Genomic DNA, 21,255 nt, shown 5'->3' with positions numbered 1-21,255 from the left:
AGGGATGTCTCAGTCCTCTGTACCTGTCGGCCTCAGCCCTTTTCCCCAGCTCCTCTATAATCTTCTCAATTTTACGCCAGCAATCTGATTTCATTGTGATTTAGGAAGAGCCCATCCTTCCTGTATAGGTTCCTCCTTTCCCAAAAGGTTCCCCAGTTCCTAAAAAACCTAAAACATCCTCCCTACACCATTGGCTCATTCACACATTGAGACCCAGTAGCTCTCCCTGTCTAGCTGGCCCTGCACGTGGATCTGGAAGCATTTCAGAGAATGCTACCATGGAGGTCCTGGACTTCAATCTCTTATCTAACAGCCTCCATTTGGCATCCAAGATCTCTCTCCTATCCTTCCCTATGTCACTGGTACCTACATGTACCGCAACTACTAGCTCCTCCTCAGCACTGAACGTAGGACTGTCTAGATGTCTGGAGAGATCCACAACTTTCATACTTGGCAGGCAATTCTCCAGGTCATCACAAACCCAGCTTTCTATATTTCTAATGATCAACTCTCCCATCACTATTAGCCATCTCTTCCTAATAACTGAGATTTCTTCCCTCAGAGAGGAATCCTCAGTGCAAGAAGCTACCACGACATCATCTGGAAGGAGGGTCCCAACTATGGAATCATTTCCCTCTGCTCCAGTTTGATGTTCTCCTTCCCCAAGACTTTCATCTTCTTCAACAGCAAAGAGGCTTTCAGATTGTGGGGATGGGACCATTCTACACTGTGGAGGAAAGTCTCATCTATCTCCCTCTCTGTCTCTCCTAGCTCCTCCAGTTCAGCCACTCTGGTCTCCCGATCCCGTACTCGGTCTGTGAGGACCATGAGCTCCTTGCACCGAATGCACACATATGCCACCTGCCCACAGGCAGGTAATCATACATTCAATGCAATAAACTGGATAGACCCCACTCTACCGCTGGACTTCCGCTTGCATTCTTTTATATTCCTGCAGCTTTTTTGGGTGGGGGAGTGTTTGTTGGCCTAAACTGAGAGGGAGAGTAGCCCTGCCTCCTAGTTAACAGATCCTAAAGGGCTTAGGGATCAAAGCCTCCTCAAGAAGCTCTCAGCCTGGCCGAGCAGGCCACTAGGCTCAGCACACCGCCCCCCAACAAACCGCACGGCATACTTCAATCAAGTAGCAAGCACACAACAGACATCAAACTCTGCAAACTAAGAGCAAATGAGACTCAAAACCAAAGTCCACTATTAGATAAAGGCAGGAGAGACCTCAAGGATGAAGTTTAGACCTGGTCTATGCTGAGGATTTCAGCCATCGGTGCCAAACCATGGATGTAGCTGAACTAGTGCAAACCCCTAGTATTGACGGCCACAAGCAGCTGTGATCTGCAGGGATGCACCTGCCTCTTGCATAGTGCAAATCATGGCATATAACCCACTATCTATGCTAGGGGCTGCCCTGATGCAGCTGTATCAGTGGCTTGTCAGTGATATATGGAATCAGGGCATATTCCCTAAGGAAGACAAGACCAGATTAAATCTATGGCTAAGAAAAGGTGAAAATCTATAAAACAGCCTCATGTAACAAACACTTAGCATGGTGTGCAGAATTACAGCTGCTAGTTAGACATAATGAATATACATCCAATCAGCATGAGACCAGAAGTCACACCCTATTCTTCCAGATGTGATTTCTGCATATTCCTAAATATGACTCATTTAAATTAAAGCAGTGCAAAGCCCTGTGTGGACGCTCTTGAATCAGTTTAAAAATGGCTTATGTCAATTTTAATATCATTAAAAAATGGGCTTTGCACCAGTTTAACTACAAGAATCGGAAACAATGCCTTTGGTTAAACCGGTGCAAATTAGTTTGTAGAGCAAGTCTCAGTAACAAACAAAATCTGGAGTGAAAATTTGTTTGAAGTTGTTATGTAGCTCCCGTCCATGACTCAAAGGAAATTAAAATGTTCTGTTGGCTTCCTGGTGAAAAGTTTCAAAGGACTGCATAAAAGTCCATTAATTCTGAATGGATAAACACAAAAATAAGAAGAAATATAATGGGCTAGATCCTGGCTCCCATTGCAGCTGCTTTGCAATGACTGGCCAATGAATTGGCTACGTCAGGCATGGGGGAATCTCCAGATCATGTAGCACCAATGTTTCCTCCTATGCTAACTCTGCTCTCAAGCCTCCAGTGAAGGGGGGATGTGGCCATGGAAAAGGTGGTGTAGCGCCCAGTCGATCTCTGACTGCCAAAACAACCTTGAAAGTCATGGGCGGCTGGCACAACTTAGAAGAAGCTTGTTGTTCTGAATGGTGTATCGAGGCCAGCCTAATGCCCAATAGCCATGGACCGGAGAGGATGTAAAGCTTTCTAAGCTGTATTGGGGATAGAAGGACCGGACCCAAGGATTTGACCCCAATATCTCTAACTTCCTAAATAACAAGAAGAAAATATATTGCAGTTTTGGAAAGATGTTTTACTTACTGGTCCTTCATTCAAAGCCCAGTCCTGTCCCCAAATCATTTTCACTTCAGGTATATAGAAGTTGTTTTCTTGTATTTTGAAACCAGCACTGGAATTCACCTGCATCAATATATACGTGTTAAAAGGAAACAGCCAGCAGATCCTATGAGCTAGGAACACTTAATCTATAAAACAGAACTATATTGCAGATGTACCGTAGCACTTTTCACAAAGGAGCAAAGCAGTGTACAAGGGCAGAAGTGCAAAACCAATACAATAAATAGAACCCTACAGCTAAGAATCGTAGTATACTCTGTGCATTAACTGAGAATTCCATGGGCCTGATTTTCTTTTACACCGAAGCTCCTTTACACAGCTCTGACAGTGAGCACATATTGCATTTATACTCACTTAAGGCCCTTCTTTACTATGAGAATGGGAGAAGGAGCCTTAGCGTAAATGGGAATCAGGCCCTTTGCATTACACCGTATCTTAGAATGACATAATGAACTTGCAATGTAGATTTCCCAAGCGAGACAATTCTACCAAATGGGGATGAGAAGAACAAAGAAAGGCCTTTTACTTAGACGTGGCAAATATGGAGAGACGGGAGGAATCAGAAGAAAAACAGATTCTAATCAGGTCAGTAAATAAAAATCAAGCAGAGTTAATTCAAACAAACCCAGGGCTTCCAGCAAAGGTATTAGCTTAGGGTCCCCATGATTTAAAGCCCAAGATTCAGTGTGTAAGTTAACCCAAGTTCCCTCCAACTTCCCATCTGCCCCCAAATTCTATGCCAACGGTGGTGCAAATCCATTGGAGGTGCTCAGAAAGTCATGTGTCTGGAACTGGGGCACGGGCTTGTTGAGAGAGAGTTAAGAAAGTGGTGGATGAAACAGGAAGAGAGGGTGGAATCTGTGTGATGCTGCATATCCAGGACAGTAATAAAAGGGGAGAGAACCCCTAGCTCTCCAGAGGATTCAAGTTATTATGACCTCAGAGCAGCTGATCATTGTGAAAAAACTTCTGCAGCATTAGAGTGCAACCAGCAAACAACACACTCACATTTCAACCTGCCTCTGGGGTGGGGCCCACAAGACACGGGGCTGTCCCCTAATGGGAGAATAAGAGGGTAATAGAGTTCAGACTCACTGATTGCAGACCCCTATGCAGGTTATTCTTGTGTAGTGGACCAATGGGGTCTGGTAATGGGGCAAAGCAACATTTCAGTTCCAGTCTCTTAGCACAGATGGGACAAAGTGTATTTTGCTCTGTAATCAGCAATTGTACCTCTGGTATGAATAGGGTGACCAGATGTCCCAATTTTATAGGGACAGTCCCGATATTCGGGACTTTGTCTTATATAAGTGCCTATTACCCCCCGCCCCCCCACTCCCTGTCCTGATTTTGCACACTTGCTATCTGGTCACCCTAGGTATGAAAGCCATGCATTCATAAATTCAAGAAATAAATACATGAAAAAATATTCGAATCATATGTGTATTTTCTAACCCACCAGAGCCAAATGCTTTCCAACCTGGTAAAGAATCTGCAGTATTTTCAGAGTCCTATTCAAGTGTCGTTCACAGGTAACTTCTTCAGAGTTTCTGGCTTGCATGATGAAAAGAGATAAATTGATTCTGGAAACCCTTTGATACATGCTCACTAGGTCCTTGAAAAAGGATATTTCTAGATTTGACCACAGGGATTCTGTAAAGAAAACAACTGTTGACATCTCTACCTCAGACAACATACAAATAGACCTTAGTAAGATCTGTCCTTTGGACAACAGCGGTTCGTTTTGTTTTTAAATGAACCGAATAAAGCACTTGGTTTTAAACTAAACTAGTAAATCTCAAACTCATATAATACTCTTATCTGTAGACTGCTCCAGACAAGTTATCCCTTCATATGTATTTCTACATAAGCAGCTTGTCAAAACCCTTTTCCATTGTAGAAAACATCTGGGGTGAAATCCTGGCCCAACTGAAGTCAATGGAAGTATTTCCCCACTCCGTCCCCAGAAAGTGCTGAAGTACTGAGGTGATCCAGCTGTACTGCTATAGGCCTTACCAAGAACTTTCAGATCTTTTTGTTGGAGACGCAGGATGGCTGCTGCTAGCTGATCAAGAAGACAGTCAGACATGTAATCCTGCCCCCGTAAAAGGACAGGAATGATCAGGTAGAGCCTGAGAGCTTCAGGTGAGCTGGGAGAGGAAGACAGCGATAACAGCAATTTCTCAACTGCATAGATCATCTGGGGGATTGAAGGAGCAGGGGGACAAGAGAAATTAAAAAATCCTGTGGAATTTTGCCATAATTTATTACTTACAGCAGCAAGAGCACTACAGAATTCCCAGTTTCACGTCCCATCTTCTTTCACACACTGAACTGGGACTCAGGAGATCTGGGTTCAATTCATGACTCTGCCACAGATTTCCTGTGTGACTTTAGGCAAATCACTTAATCTATCAATGCCTCAGATTCTCCATCACTAAAATTAGAATAATAGTAATTCTTCCATCCTTGTCCATATGCCTGCCATTTTAGAGACAGTAAGCTCTTCGAGACAAGCACCATCTCACACTCTGTGTTTGTATAGTGCCGAGCACACTGCACACCTTCTGCACCACCATTTTGCAGATTGATCAATTTCACTTCTAGTCAGTTTCCCTTTCTGTTTCTGTTGCTCTAGCAGGGAGAGTTTGAATTAGGAAAACAAGCTTAGAACAAAAAAACAAAACAAAACCACCATGAAAACATTATGTGAACCTTAGTCATTACATGGCCTTCATCGCCATGGTATCTTGGCAACTCCTAATTTAATACAAAGAAATAACCACAAACGAAACTCTCTTTGCTCCACTGGAAGCAGCTCTGAGAGGCAGCAGATTTGGTTTTTTCCTGTTTATGGTAGAGTCTATAAAGCACTTGAAAAACCCAGACCTACATTTTGCCAGCATCCCTTTGTGAAAAAAAAATGTGATGATCCAAAGCCACTGGGTATCAGCATAACAAGTATCATTTCTATGCCACTTCTTACCTCCTGGAAGACTCTTGGTTTCTTGTTCATCTTCTCATAAAAAAGAAGCACTGCTGACATATCCATGCCTGAGATTTCTTTGGAGGTTCTGAAATGTTTGTCTCTACTGGAAGGGAAGAAAAGTCAGGGATGTGAAAGATCTGCTTTTCTGCTGTGTATAACTGGCTAAACTTTGAAGCATTTTAACCCTCCTTGGGTGTGAAGGGAATGTACATTCTGAGAAATGCTTAACCCTAATTCCAATTCGTATAATTATACTCTGTCCACCAAGAAATTCTCACTGCGGCATCAGTTGAATTATATTCCGTACTCCCTGTTCTAAACTCTCACATAGTGTGGCTGTGTGTTGTTAATCAGCTGCTTGCCATATTCCACCCTAGAAGTGGTTGCATTTCAGTGCTGGGTAAAATAATATTTGTGAAATGATTTGGAATCCTTCTGGGTATAAGATGCTATATAAATGCAAGTTCATTAACAGTAAATGTTAATATGTAACAAACCTGGCCAATCTTCATTTTGAGTAAAGTGCTTTTCTCATAGCCACGTGATAAACCTCCACTCAGATCCTTTGCTTCTCTACATTAGTGGGAGATGGGAACATGCAAGGAGAGCAGAGTTCTAAATCTTGGCCCCCATGCAGGGCCGGCTCCAGGTACCAGCTCAGCAAGCAGGTGCTTGGGGCGACCAAGAGGAAGGGATGGCAAGTTGGGCTCTTCGGTGACAGGTCCCTCGGTCCCTCTCGGAGGGAAGGACCTGCTGCCGAATTGCTGCCAAAGAAGAAAGCGGCATGGTGGGGATGCCACCGATTGTGATTGCGGCTTTTTTTTTTTTTCCGCTGCTTTGGGTGGCAAAAACCCTGGAGCCAGCCCTACCCCCACGTCCATATTTAGGCAACAAAGTGATTAGATTCTGCAAGAATGCTGAGCACCCCTAGTTCCCACTGACCTCAATGGGACCTGGGTTTGCTTAGCACCTTTGAAAATCAGGCCACTTATTTAAGTGCCTACATGTGAATCTTGAAGCTTAATTTTAGGCACTCATTTTTTAAAATCTTGGTCAAGATCTGTTATGCGGATCAGAGGAGAATTTTAGCCTTCCCTTGAAAAAAATTCTATAAGCTTCTATTTTACTAATCCAGATAATCCTATCAATCTCTACAGTCATTGTAATGTAGCTACTTTCTGACCAATTTATACACAGCTGATGTACTATTTTGTTTTCAAATTAGTGCACTCTACCTTTTGTCCAAGAAACTTCCATTGACACAAGCCTCAGATGAAAAGATCAGCCAAACAGTCCTGTTAATTTAAAAGAACAACAAAAACAACCCAGAATTAATCATTCCAATAAAAACAGCAGCAACAGCTATTCAGTCTGAATAAACAGCAAAGATGTGTACAAATTGGTTTCTGATTTAAAGATGCCAGCTGTTCTAAATGCCACTTTCCTTACCACTTACCTTAGATTAAAAATACTTGGAAAATCACTGAGATCCAAATTAGCCATGTGGGGATAGATTTTCAAAAGAGCCAGTTTTTGAAGTACTCAGCATGCATAATTGGGGCCAGATTTCCCAAAAGAAAGTCAGCTCTCTTTCAGGCTCCTCAAAAAGGTGTGATTTTCAGAAGTGTTCAGCATCGCAATGTACCAAGTTATGATGAAAATCTGCCCACTTATTTCTGTGCTTAAAAGAAAGCTGAGCATTTCTGAAAATTGGGCACCAATTGTGCATGCTGAGTCCTTCTGAAAATTCCAGCCAAGCTACTCAACGGACTTTGCATCAGGCTCTTTTGTTTTAAGGCCATCACACTTTGGTGTTGAGTCTCCCCCTGGATGTGCGCTCTTAACTCCCAGTAACACTAGTGGCAAGTATATATTTGCAATAAGAGGAGGATACACGCCTAAAGCTGGCCGGAGTGTCTCAACCTCTGTACTTGTGAAATGTCCACTTCCATCTTTTTGCAAGAAAATGGTGACCAAGGGCCAAACACTAGAGCCCTTATTTCATTAATGTGAGTTTTGCCTGAGCAAAGATGCAATAAAGCGTGCTGGACTGTCTCAAAGCAGCAAACAAGCAAATAGCCAATTCTGCGTCTCTGCCATAGTCCTTTTAATTACATTCCCTACAAGATATTTTGAAAGGGAAGAACATTACCAAGAAAATACAGTGTTTTGAACATTTAGCATTTACAGTATTAATGGAAAAACCCACCGAGCATCTGACTTACTTCTTTATATTCTCCCACTGTTTAGGATCCGAATTAGAAATCCATTTATCCACCTCCTTGTCTTCTGCTATGGCAGTTCCGTTCAAAGTAACATATGGATTCTGTATAAAAGGGGCAAGAATGTTAATGAGGTTAGAAGCCCAGTAGATGAGACTCTGGTTAGCTAGGATCACAGTCTTTTGTGGGCCAAACTGAGAGTGAACAAATGGGCTTCCAATCAGGAGACAATACCACAAGCATAAAATACATAAATGATGTCATGAGAGACCGCGAGATTTGCTTTTCTGACACAATTTGGTCTCAGTGTAGGGATGGAGGGAGGTCGGGAGAGTGCTGTGATTTTGGAAGAAAAACCTATCATAGGTCTAGATGGCAAATCTAAATTCATATGTGGCTCAATAGCAGCAAAACAGAAGCTTTGGCCATGAACCACGTAGTTAAAAATATACGAGATACTTTGCATACCTTTTTCTTCAAGCAAAGCACAATGCTTTGGTTGCCTCCCGCAATAATTTTAATCACCTTTTCGGAGGTCCTGTTTCCTGTGAAGGGATAAAGAAGAAAAGCATGAGCCAAAGAACAATCCCTTATCTTTAGAAAGTTCAGTGCATGGACAAGGCACATAAAAACAAACCTTAAAAACTAATCAAAAGCTCCCAGCCCCAGAAGTGATTCTATATAACATTTATTTATCATGATGAAAACAGTAAATGTATCTTTGATGGGATCAGCAAGCAGCGTGGGGACACTGGAAGAGGGTGGCTGGCCAATCTAAAAGCAGCATGCAAGTTCCTGCATCTTCTGGTTGGCAGGAAGAAGCCAGCTGTGGAGAGCTGTGTTTGTCTCTAGTTCATGGAAGGTCTTAGTTACAGATCTGCAATACAGAGGCAGAGCTTCTTCCACAGAAGAGTGGGATTCTAATGGTTATCAAGCCTGAAGAGACCCAAGGAAAGTCACAGTCTCCTAAATACAAAACCCAGAGGAACCCCATTTCTGAGAGGGGTAAAATCTGACCACTGCAGGTTAACCTGAGCCACCTTATGGATATAATAATCCCATAAAGGGGGAGTCTGTTTCCTTAGTTGCTTACTGTACAGTTCTTGTGGTGGTATCTTGCTAGCGTTTCTCATTATTTTCCGTATTTTCCTTTGTTACTTGTACTTACTTTGTTGTTAGAAAAATGTGATATAACGGTTTCCAACTGTAACTTTGTAATATGGTACTTTTTTAAAATAAGGGAATATAAAAAAAGAATAAGAAGCTAATTTTGATCTGCCCTCAATATCACTGCATGTTTACCCAATATATGAGAGAGATCTTGATATATTCCAGATGCTTGAAACAGCTACAAACCTAGGAGCATGGAGGGCAACAGTGAAAAACTATTGCCATAATCCTCTGAAGAACTGCCTAGTTATGGCCAGGGTGCGCTGTTGAGAAGACATCTGTCCTATTCATTAAAATTGAGTTTGGTACCAGAGTCGATGGCTCTTCACTAGCTTGGTTTCCACATCTCTGACACTACTAAACTCAGTCAGTGCCTCATGGACAAGACTAATTGAAGAGATTTAAATCTGAGTTTCAGAATAAAGTGTGAAGTAATTTAAAATGACTTAATTAAAAAAAAAATCCAGTGAATGAGAATGCACAGCACATCTAGCTGAACAGCAGTAGGTACAATGATGTAAGTAGCTATTAAGCAACTCTTTAAAGGCATGATGTTCTTTCTACAATTGCATTGCATCATAGAAGAGGCAACTGAAACAATTAAATAGATTGAACAGCACAGCAGGAAGAGTAGCCTGCAGTACATTGACTGAAGAGGAGAAATACCAGAATCCACAGCTGACCCTTAACATCAATGCCATGGCTGCTCAGTAACACCCCCTGCAGGTTCGCTGTGGTGTAGCCAGCACTCCCTGCCTCAGGTTCCTTCCCAAAGGTTGTCTCCTTGGCTTTCGAGGCACCTGGCTGTGATGGAGATGTGGCTTAACCTTCTGGCCAAGTGACAAACAAACGTCTCTTGTTCCAGGGTAGCAAAAGTCCAACCTAAAAACTCCCAAACAAGCAAAAGGGCTTCTGCCCTTCAGGGTTTCCCTTCAGCAATGCCCTCCTGGCCCCATTCCCAGCCCCCTTCTGGGCTAACTTTTGAGAATATAGCTGCCTATGGGATAGAGCACAGGGCCCTTAGACTTGCTCCCCTGGAGTACCACTTCCCTCCAAACCTCAGTTCAGGGCCTTTCTCAGAAGCCAACTCCCTGTGGTTCCAACTCAGACTGATCCCACACAGCCCTTTTAAAAGGACCAGGTGTTCACTAATCTATCACTTGACCTTTCCTTAGTCCTGCCCTCTCAGGGTGGGAAGCAACTAATTAATTATGGTGGCACAGGTGTGGTTGGCCCCCTCAACTACCCTTAGAGGGGACAGTTACCCGGTGACAGCTTATTTAGACATCAGGCTGAGAGGTAAAGAAGATACCAGGGTAACTGTTGCCTCAGGCTAAGCAATCCTGCCGGAATGTTTTCCCCCAGAGTCCTCTAGTACATTAGTCATCAGGGAAACCACTCGTTTATTCAGGCTAGGGAGAAAGATGGCAAGTTTTGCCTTTGGAAGTGAGTGTGATTCTCAAGAGTTTGCCCACTTTGAAGGAGAAGATAGCAGTTAGTGACTTCATCTCAATTGCTTTCAGGCTGTCCAATGTTTAGGGACAAATCTCCTTGTTTCCAGCCCTCTCTCTCCCACGCTCTTGTCACTCCTCTCGTTAAACAAAATGTGTTTTTCATTTTAAAAAACAAACTCCTCCCTAGTTTAGACCTAAAATAACAAAGTACAGCACATAAAGATCTACCGTGAAAATTACCCTGGTTGACTTTTCCACCATTCACCCAATCTGAAGGTAATTCGACAGGCAGTGGTATCAACTGATTAGATGTGTCACCATTGCCCAGCTGCCCTTCTGCTCCACAACCAAATGAATAGACTTTTCCCAAGGAGGGGACATAGACAAGTGTGTGCCATCTGTTCAGAGAAGGAAAATGGACAACGTAAGAGCGCCATTGAGCTACTTAGGATAATACACACAGGCACATTTTCAGAGCAGTACATGGGGGAGCTTCCCATTAAAGTTACTGAGAACCATGCTACAGAAGCCTTCCAGTCAAATTTGTAGGGCATTCCTTACAATAAGCATGCAGAACTGAAAAAACAATGTGTGCATCTTTAGTTAAATGAACACGGTTCCAGTGATTCCAGATAGCTTTTTATTTTCTAATTTTGAACCAGTGAGAATTACAAACAAAGTGTTCTGCGTTGATATTTTTCCATTTGGCAAGCATAAATATTTTCCGTGGTTTTAGGTCTGACCCAAAGCCCACGCGAGTCAACAGGAGATTTTATGTTGATTTCAGTGGACATTGTATCAGGCTGTTAATGATTGAATATAATTTCATAGTTTCCATCATTCACAGTTAGACTGTAACTGTTCAGTAACACCCATTTTCCCATGTTGGACAGGGATTGACTGGAAATTTTGGTAGATTTCTTCCCTGTTAGGTAATTTGATGGTCTTTTTCTGTTTGACACATGTATGTATTCTTCATCACCTGGTGAGAGCAGCCAGGGATTATGGGTCCAGTATGATTTTTAAATCTGCTCACGCCATTGGAGTGAGACTTTGTCCTCATGAAGCTCAGTGGAGGGCAGGGTCTGTGTGTGGAAAAGTTGATAAATAAAACGCGTGTCTGGTCAATAGTCTATCAGCTGTGAGCCGTTAAAATAAGGGGATCTGAAAAAAGTGAGTCAGAGTTTTCTTTTCCTAACATCCTCCAGTGCCTCCCAAAAGCTTTGCAAAAAGTTATCTCCTTGTCATTATAAAGCTTCACGGACATTGGCATTTCCTACCTTCCGCATGCTATCTGAGACACCCTTGCTCCAAACAGCTCAGCCACAATACGAGGTGTCAGTTCATTCTGGGTGGAGTTGTGACCAAGTTGCCCATAATCTCCAGCTCCAAATGTACACACCAGCCCATCCTTGAAGAGGAACAAACAGACATGAAGGTCATGCAATTTCAAAATAGCACACACTATTAAAAAATGGTAATTGCCAACTATGGACCAGATCCCAGGAATGCTGACACAACTTCTGTCACGTGGATAGTCCTGTTGATTATCCAGATAAGACATTAGAGAGACAAGGTGGGTGAGGTAATTGCTTCTGTTGGACCAACTTCTGCTGGAAAAAGAGAGAAGATTCTGAGAAGCTGGTCCAACAGAAGGTGTTACCTCACCCTCTTTGTCTCTCTAATATCCTGGGCTACAACTACACTACATACAAGTCAGAACATGCTACAGACCATAGATCAGGGAAAGGGCGATGCAAATACAAATTGAATAATGCTAATGTAATGCCTGATCCTCCATTACCTGTAAAGTTACTCACATGTATTCCTGAGAATAGTCCTATTGCTTAAGGGCTTTATTCGTGTGAGTAAACAAGTTGTTGTTATTGTTCTCAGTCAGTGAGGACACTATAAAAACGTTGCCTTGAGACATCCAGTCCCCGTGTACTTGGGTTCAAAGTTTCAGCTTCTGCCGGACACTACTGGGATGTCCCTTCGGTTCTTTGACAACCAATGGCTGAATGAGAACAACAACTCATTTAAAGTTCTGCAGGAATTTAAGTAGACTATGGTCCTATAAAACTCAGCTAGCAACTGCCAGGGCCCTGCTTCACATTCCCATAAATCTAAATATTGCCCTTGCAGGGAATCAACACTCTTCTAGTTAGTGTATCATCTCTGTTGGGCTCAACTTCCCTTGTGCTCTGTGAAGTGAATGAATTCAAATTCAACCAAACCTGTGAGAGAACGGCAGTGTGCTCTCCACCACACGAGATATACACAGTCTTCTTATGTTCTAGGGCTCTAATGTATGAAGGGTAATATTTGTCTGAAAAGAAAAACAATGTAGATTGATGACATTGGTAAATCTAAGGCAAATAAAGGTCTAGAAAAATACTTATTACCATTCTTGGTATTACTTCTTCTTTTTTTAAAAAAAGCCTTTTTCCTGTACATAGAACTTGCTTACAAGCCTTATTTACATTCTGTTACAATGCAGAATACTTCATAATACCCTGGCAAGTTTGTTTATTTGGTTGTTTTACATATTTATGTAGTTAGAACTAAGAATAAAACCTGGGCCAATATTCAAACCCAAGGGCCTTAAATTAGGCTCTTACATCCATATTTATGCTCCTAGATAAGGAGCCTGATTTTCAAAGGCGCCGAGCACCTGTAGTTCCCATTGACTTTTGTGGGATTTGTGGGTGTTCAGTACCTCTGAAAATCAGGCCATAAATATATTTAGATATGATTTTATGATCCTAACTTTAAAAATCCACCAACGTTTCCAAATCTGGATAGCTAATTTTCTCTCACCTTGTATTTATAAAATCTATGAAACAGAAAACTGAAGGAGGGAGGCTGCAAACTACTAGCAGAGCATAATGCGATCAGGGAGAGAACTCGTAGGTCCGAGCATTTTATGAGACCATGTTATCTGGGTGGGAGTGTAAAATGATTGATTAGTCCTCTGGAAGTAAAACATCAAACTCCCTTGTTCCAGCTGGCTTTTCCATGGGCAGCAGAGATCAGGGCAAACTAGCAAGTGGAACACCAATTTATCTGCATTTGCTGTTCCCAGAGACACTGTCAGACATCATGGCTCTGATGGTGGTTGGCATTCTTAATAGTTTCTGTGTCTGTGTCAAGCTCCTCTGTTAGGAAAATATCCTCCCCGCCTTACTTTTCACACTGAACTGTGTCTTTCCTTACTTTCTGTATCTCCAAGTCCCAGCTGTCCAAAATCGTTCTTCCCCCATGAGTAAACAGCTCCTGAGAGCGACAGGACAAGGCTGTGCATTCCTCCTGCAGCAATTTGAGCCAGCGGGATGCCTCTGAGCTCCTGTACCAGTTGTGGTTTGTCGGTAAAGGCAATCTGGTTCCCCACTCCAAGCTGACCATGTGAGTTCTGTCCCCAGATAAAAAGCTCACCTCCTTAACACAAGAAAGAGAAAAAAAACATCACAGTTTCAAACATACAGGTTTCCACCTAATGGGCCCTCTTACTTTCACATCAGGGACCTGAAGATTGAGCCTAACTTCTTTATATATGAATTGAGACCCCAGTTAATACTCAGTAATGGCAGAGATCCCAGATGCCTCAGCTCTGGCTTTCAGGGGCCCACAGTGAGGTTAGCCTTGGGAGCAGCTGGAAGAGGTGGTCCCAAACCAGCCTTCTCTACCTTTGCTCCATAATGTTTTATCAGTGCAGGATTATGTTGCATCATCACATTATCAAATGGTGTCATCACATGCAGAGAAGGAGTCAGGCTGTAAAAAAGCAGCGTTTCCACAATCGGGACATTAAATCAATTCGCTGGATCTGGTTCTGACTTGTGAAAATCCGGAGTGTGCCCTAAAGTTGTGATGGGTCGTAACCCTCCCTGCAAATCTGCAATTCATAGACCTTTCATCCATAGATCTCAAAGCACTTTATTACCTCCATTTTACACATGCAGAAAGAGCGAGAGTAAAGTTAAGTAACTTGTCCAAGGGCACACAGCGACTCACTGGCAGAGTCAGGAATAAACCAAGCATCTCCTGACTTCCAGCCCTAGGTTTGGTCTACTAGATGTAGCCGCCCTCTGCTATCTACTAAGGATCCAATCCTGTAATCCCTGCACTGGAATAGCCCCATCAGAGACATAATGAGTAGCCTTCTTAAACAATTTTAATGGAAAAGTGGCACTTCAACACATTCAATATTTTAAAAAGTGAAAAACCCTAATTAATAATTTTGACATTTATAGAAATAAATAAATGATTCACACAATTTTAATACGAAGAATTAATTATGACTCAGAGTAGGAGTCTTTTTTTATTATTTCCATGAACAAGTGACAGGAAGAAATCTGATAGGAAGTAGTATGACAACAGCCCCATGCTCTTTCATCTAACGTTAAATGAACACACACTGTCATCTGGAGGAAAATCAAACAAGCATGCACGTTCAGAGAAAAGCACAATTCGAGACATACAGATTAACCAATTCATGTAAATATAGTGAGAATTATATCTATCCCAGGTATTTACATGGCCCCATTACCATAGTATTGGAACACATCCCAGTATAACGTATTTATCCTCAACACTCCTTTGAGGAGGGCAGTCCTATTGCCCCTAAGTTACAGAAGGGGAAACGGAGGCACAGAGAGAGACTCAGAGTTTTGCTCAAGTCTGTATAGGAAGTTTCTGGCAGAATTAGGGAATTGAGCCTAGGTCTCCTGAGTTGCAGACTACCGTCCTAACCACTGGATCACCCTTCCTCTCTGGCCCTTGTGAAAACAGCTTCCTCTCCAGTATTTACCCTTTCATAATAATGCAGTAACTCATTGTGATGCTTAAAATTTTACTTCTGAGGAAAGGGTTGCAATACTCCAATTTAATAATTTAGAGGAAATCTAAGCAAAGAGAATACCTTTAGACAGTGCCATGGAATGATGGTCCCCACATGCGATCTGGACAATGTATTTGTCTCTTAATTCTTTCAGTAGCCTGGAAAAAAAAACACATGAAGTGCTGTGAATTCAACATAAATGATTCTAATCTTAACCCAATAAGAGCCTGCCTGAGAATCTATTTTTATCCTGTTCTACCACTTTCAGCATGTTGTACAGTCTCGATTCTAACATTTACTCACCCTGCTTCTGCCCAGGTGTAGTTCCATTGGCTTCACCTGAGCTGATCCTGATTTAGACCAATGTGAGCTAGAGTAGGATCCGGCCTTATAGTTACATATTTTTTAAACTCTGACTGGGGCGAGGTTCCAGAATACAACATCACACAGATGATGGCAGTGTACTGATATGCTTCCTGTCGGTTAGTGGGAGAGTCAATTAATACAGTTCAGTCAGATGCTACATGGTCACTTTGGGCCCATTCTCCCACCTTCACCACACTGAGCAGTACCTCTACTCCACAAGTAGTCCCATTGAGACCAGTGGGGCTGATGGAATAAGGTACTGCTTGATGCTAAGGGAATCTGGGACTCAGATATCCATTTAGTCTGGTACCATTAACAGTCCTCAATTGTCTATTTCTTGCTGAGTTACAAAAAACAAAGCAGGTTCCAAACCTGACTCTGCTCCATCCCCCTCCTTTATAACAGGAACAACTCTTGGTCCACTGCTGTAGGATGCACTTTTCAGTCATCCTTAGGAGAAATAGGCAGGCACTCATATGCTGCTTGTAAGTTCTGCTATCCTCCAATGTGCTCAGTGCACTACAGTGTAATCACAGGAGTCAGCTTGGGGTTGCGCATCCCTTCCGGTGATGCTCAAGCCTTGTTCCAGCATGGTTGGTCTTTCAGGGCATTGACTATGCTTGCTGTATAAACAAAGCTACCCCTAACTTACATTTTAGACCCATGTTTTCTTTGGTTGAAAAACAAACTCTTTCTTCCCTAGGCAAAAGGGAAACATATCCCCAAAATACCCCTCTAATTCAGTCTCTGCCACCGTGCACCATTGGCTTACTACACCTCTACCTTGATATAATGCTGTCCTCGGGAGCCAAAAAATCTTGCTGTGTTATACTGAACTTGCTTTGATCCACTGGAGTGCACAGCCCTGCCCCTCCTGGAGCACTGCTTTACCATGTATATCTGAATTTGTGTTACATCAGGGTAGAGGTGTACTACCATTTCCTACTTCCCTTCCCAGTGATGGATGGGTTCCTTAGAATCATAGATCATTAGGGTTGGAAGGGACCTCAGGAGATCATCTAGTCCAACCCCCTGTTCAAAGCAGGACCAATCCCCAAATGGCCCCCTCAATGATTGAACTCATAACCCTGGGTTTAGCAATGCTCAAACCACTGAGCTATCCCTTCCCCACCTCTTCCCTTGCCCTGTTATTATTTCAGGACCTCCCTCCTCTATCCTCCTCTGAAGACCATTCCATCCTTCTTATCTCTCCCTGCACTCTCTAGCTGGCTGTCAGTTACACTAGGCCCCACATTTTCTGCTCAACTGTCTCCTCTCCTCTCAATCTCTTACCCTTATTTTGGGCTACTTCAGCTCAGATCTTTCTCTGCTTACGCTCATTATTGGACCCCAGCTCTGGACCAACTTCCCCCCGTTTTTGGTCACTCTCTGAATTTGGTATTCACCAAATACTGGTCTTGCTCTCTAACCATCATCACCATCCCCTGAGACATTTCCCACCTCATCTCCGACTTATTAGCTGTGGCTGAAACGCTGTGTTCAGAAAGCTTTCCTTCCGATGAAAGAATAAGCATATGAGCTGCTCCACAGTCCAAGGAATGCACCATCCTGTCTTTTCCTGAATTCACACATTCTGCAGAGTAAATCAAGATAGAAACCCACCATCATTTTGAGACACTGAACATATTAAAAGCTACCTAGCAACTTCACGCTATATTAATGATCACAGAATGAGTTTCTGCACCTCAGCACAAAGCTTTGCACATATGCATTTACTGGTATGTGGCCACTCTCAGGCACACAGTTCTCTCCTAGGTGGCATGCAATTGACCTGGATGTAGTAGCATGGGTCATAGGTTTCAGTAATGGTTGAACCTTACTCCTCCCCGCTCTATGTGATGGTGTGTTCTAGGGCAGCCTTACAGTTTGTACACCCACCGTCCCTGCCTCCCCAACTTCCCCAGCCTTCTCACAACACCCCATAGAGAAAGAAACACTGCAGAGCTCAGTTCTGTGGCATATGGAACCCACGGCAGGTCCACTTTGCTTCTTGTCTCCCGAATGCAGTGGAATGTGGCATGACTAATAATAAATTATGACCTGATTTTCAGAGGTGCTGCGCACCCAGATCTCCTTCAGCAAGAGCTGCGAGTGCTCAGTTCTTCTGAAAGTCAGCCCAGCAGATTATTACAAATGAAGGAGACTTTTAAACCACTCTAATTTGCTTGCCATTGTTTTTTCTGGCTGTCTGTCTTTATTGCACACCCCTCAGTCTAGACAATGGAAAACAAACTAGTCAGTTTCACAGTTGTATATAGCAGCTGTCTGTCTGGATCTCATGCCTGCTGGGGTTCACCTTCCTGCAGGAAAATGGTTACATCCATAAATAAAAACCTGCATTAGTGCAACAACAAAAGAAATAATCAATGCACTTCTAGTCAGCTTAGATTTTGTAACTCCTCTTCTTCTTTAATAGTATCAAAAAGGGAGGCAAAAATTAACCATCGTCTCTTTAAATTCGATTTTTCTAGCCTATAGATCAGGGGTAGGCAACCTATGACATGGGTGCCGAAGGCGGCATGTGAGCTGATTTTCAGAGGCACTCACACTGCCCAGGCCCTGGCCACCAGTCCAGGGGCTCTGCATTTTAATTTAATTTTAAGTGAAGCTTCTTAAACATTTTAAAAGCCTTATTTACTTTACATACAACAAGAGTTTAGTTATATATTATAGACTTATAGAAGCAGACCTTCTAAAAACGTTAATGTATTACTGGCACACAAAACCTTAAATTAGAGTGAAGAAATGAAGATTTGGCACTGCACTTCTGAAAAGTTGCCGACCCCTCCTGTAGGTGCTCTTCTCACAGACTCTATTCCATTACCAAAATAGGAGTGTTCCCACTAAATCCCTTAAACTTCATTCTTATTAGACTTGGACTCCTGCACACAGGAGTCTGTGTTTGTTTGTTTCCAAAGAAACCCACCCAGAAGGGTGAAAAGGGGAAGATGATTATGCCGGGACCCTAATAAGGTCAATAGTTTTTATCTAAAATGGGGCTTTAGCACAGCAGCTTTAACATTCACAGTATATAACAGAATCTCAGACACTTGTAAGTGTGCAACAGATCTTGACACCATTTTACTAATCAGTGCCTTCATTTGCCTTATCATGCAGATGTTACTGCTCCATAAGTTATGATCCTCTCATTCAAATTAATCTTAAACTAAATCAGCATGAAGCCAGTGATCAGGGCTTACATTTACATGCCCGAGTCACTCAGATCACTGAGAAGTCAAGGAGAGTCAACTATCTGCAATATCAACAAAATTCCCTTTTCTCAGAGAGAAAGGATTATTCCTCCAGCAATCAGGAGGCGTCTGCAGTGCAGAAGTGACCTCCTGCACTTCACCCATTATTTCCTGGCAGCTGTAGGCAGCCTGACAGGTCCCTTAGTAACACTCTGCTCAGCCTGTGGAATGGAAACCGAAACTGCTACTTGGTACACAGAGAAAGGAAACTGGTGTAGTGAGAAGAGATAAAACAGAAATAAGAGTGACAGCAGGGACCTGGGAATTGGACTTCTGAACAGCAAGAGTAGGCAAATCACAAACTACTTGGAGTTTCCTGTGAAAAATCAACCTACGTCCTAAATTACCTTGGTCTGCTGTGATAAGTTTAAATTAAAGAGGAAGACTATAAACATATTAATGCACTGTAAAAATAATGTATTACAGAATCACAGCAGAGGCACCTTCAATTTCTATCACACATTTAACTCTGAATGGGGGGTTAGATTTGGGTACATGACAACAAATAAGAAAATGTTCATATACTGGTCCAGATTCTAGGCTGCTGGAAAGCTATGAAATTCTGGAGCTATGTCAGTTTACACCAGATCAGAACCTGGTCCTTGGGGTTGAAAAACAAATACTCACGGAGTTTTCTGTGTTCACCCTCTTTGTCAAAAACGAGAACGCTCCCATTTTTCTCCACGACCGCTAGGGAGTTCTCTTTGCAGTTTATCTGGCAGATTTCCTGCGGGTGCTTTTTGAAGAAGTTAGGGTGGCAGTTTGGTTTTGGGAACAGCAGTAATGAGGCGGATGCTACTGCTGCTGGTTGAGGAGGTGCTGACAATAAACGCGTTTGGCTGTTGGCCGGTCGCCTGCCTATCTGGCAGCCCCTTCGCATTTTGTTAGATTTGCTCTTATTCTCCAGCTGTGTTCAGCACTCCACAGAAAGCCAGCCCCGACACACGGTATTGTGGAAACAGCTCCAGATGCAACAAAACCAGCCGATAAACACAAAGTCCGCTGGGATCCGCGTTGGAAAGGGTACGTCTGTCTCTCAGCTTTTGCTTGTGGCAGTAATTGGAGAGAGAAAAGGGTTCTTACTCTTTAAAGATTTGCAAAAGAAAAACAGAACCAGGCAGCCTAAGGATTTTTTTAGCTTATAAAAAGTTTCTTGTATGACTGAAGCTCTGGTCCGATGCCACCCTGAGTGTGAATGTTGGTGAAGGGAAGGGAAGGGAAGAGGCTACAGGTTTAAATCTCCACTAACTGCTCCGCCCTTCTGCCTGCTGTAAAAGGGAGAGACAGGAGGTGTGTCCTTGCAGGAAATCGAAAGTATGCTGCTTTCCCGAGCCCTCTGCTTAGCAAGGGGAGGAGGGAAGTAAAACCTACTCGTCACACACAGGGGCAGCAAAGGGCAGGGATTTAAAGGCATCAGTTAATGGAAAGAGAAAAACGCAGAGCTACTTCCATTGTTGTGCAATAAAAACTTGAGCCAGAATTTCTTTAGCTGGGTGACTGAGCGGATCCAATTCATTATCTCCAGCAGGGACAACCAATGTATTATGGCAATGACTCAGGCTTGGTCTACACTACACGTTTAAACTGAATTTAGCAGCGTTAAACCGATTTAACCCTGCACCCGTCCACACAACGAGGCCCTTTATATTGATATAAAGGACGGTTTAAACCGGTTTCTGTACTCCTCCCTGACAAGCGGAGTAGCGCTGAAATCGGTATTGCCATGTCGAATTAGGGATAGTGTGGCCGCAAATCGACGGTATTGGCCTCCGGGCGGTATCCCACAGTGCACCATTGTGACTGCTCTGGACAGCAAGCTGAACTCGGATGCACTGGCCAGGTAGACAGGACAAGCCCTTGGAACTTTTGAATTTCATTTCCTGTTTGGCCAGCATGGAGAGCTCACTAACACAGGTGACCACGCAGAGCTCATCTGCCCAGGTAACAATGCAGTCTCCTGAGAATCGAAAAAGAGCACGAGCATGGACCACACGGGAGGTACTGGATCTGATCGCTGTATAGGGACAGGATTCCGTGCTAGCAGAACTCCGTTCCCAAAAGACAAAATGAAAAAACATTTGAAAAAACTTCCAAGGCCATGATGCAGAGAGGCCACACCAGGGACTCAGTACAGTGCTGTGTGAAAGTTAAGGAGCTCAGACAAGCCTACCAGAAAACCAAAGAAGCAAACGGAAGGTCCCGGAATGGTCTGGAGCAGGGCCGTGAAAACATGCCGCTTCTACGCCCTGAGCTGCATGCATATCTCGGGGGTCACCACCCAGTTCCTCCACCCCTGTCCGTTGGCTTTCCAAGGTGGGGTGGTAATCTCAGCCATGGCTGAGGATTCTGCGGACGGGGAAGATGAGGAGGAGGAGAAGAGGAGGAGAGCGTTGGCAGAGGCAACAGCCATCCGTTCTCCCCAGACAGACCAGGAGCTTTTTGCTCGACCCA

At 43.2% G+C, this 21,255-nt stretch overlaps 1 protein-coding gene across 3 annotated transcripts in view; it reads right to left on the bottom strand.

The window, feature by feature from the left end:
* The window catches only part of LOC116817461 (putative E3 ubiquitin-protein ligase HERC3), a 49,688-nt gene extending 29,617 nt beyond the window's left edge, over positions 1-20,071 (bottom strand). The window contains exons 1-14 of one of the 3 annotated variants that reach the window (XM_032767623.2): positions 19,432-20,071; positions 16,994-17,126; positions 15,248-15,324; positions 13,543-13,764; positions 12,564-12,655; positions 11,607-11,737; positions 10,567-10,724; positions 8,171-8,247; positions 7,706-7,806; positions 6,716-6,775; positions 5,478-5,583; positions 4,508-4,691; positions 3,972-4,144; positions 2,456-2,554 (exon numbers count right to left, since the gene is read on the bottom strand). In XM_032767623.2, the coding sequence (XP_032623514.1) occupies positions 2,456-2,554; positions 3,972-4,144; positions 4,508-4,691; positions 5,478-5,583; positions 6,716-6,775; positions 7,706-7,806; positions 8,171-8,247; positions 10,567-10,724; positions 11,607-11,737; positions 12,564-12,655; positions 13,543-13,764; positions 15,248-15,324; positions 16,994-17,126; positions 19,432-19,684 (1,866 nt within the window). In that variant the 5' untranslated portion in view covers positions 19,685-20,071. The remainder of the gene's footprint in view (positions 1-2,455; positions 2,555-3,971; positions 4,145-4,507; positions 4,692-5,477; positions 5,584-6,715; positions 6,776-7,705; positions 7,807-8,170; positions 8,248-10,566; positions 10,725-11,606; positions 11,738-12,563; positions 12,656-13,542; positions 13,765-15,247; positions 15,325-16,993; positions 17,127-19,431) is intronic. The other 2 variants (XM_032767631.2, XM_032767641.1) reach the window with 2 other exon arrangements.
* Positions 20,072-21,255: the final 1,184 nt, after the last annotated feature.

Source organism: Chelonoidis abingdonii, chromosome 5 (assembly GCF_003597395.2).
Source record: "Chelonoidis abingdonii isolate Lonesome George chromosome 5, CheloAbing_2.0, whole genome shotgun sequence".
Classification (NCBI taxonomy): Eukaryota; Metazoa; Chordata; order Testudines; family Testudinidae; genus Chelonoidis; species Chelonoidis abingdonii.
Note: the sequence above shows the minus strand (reverse complement) of the source record. Positions and strands in the feature narration are given on the sequence as shown.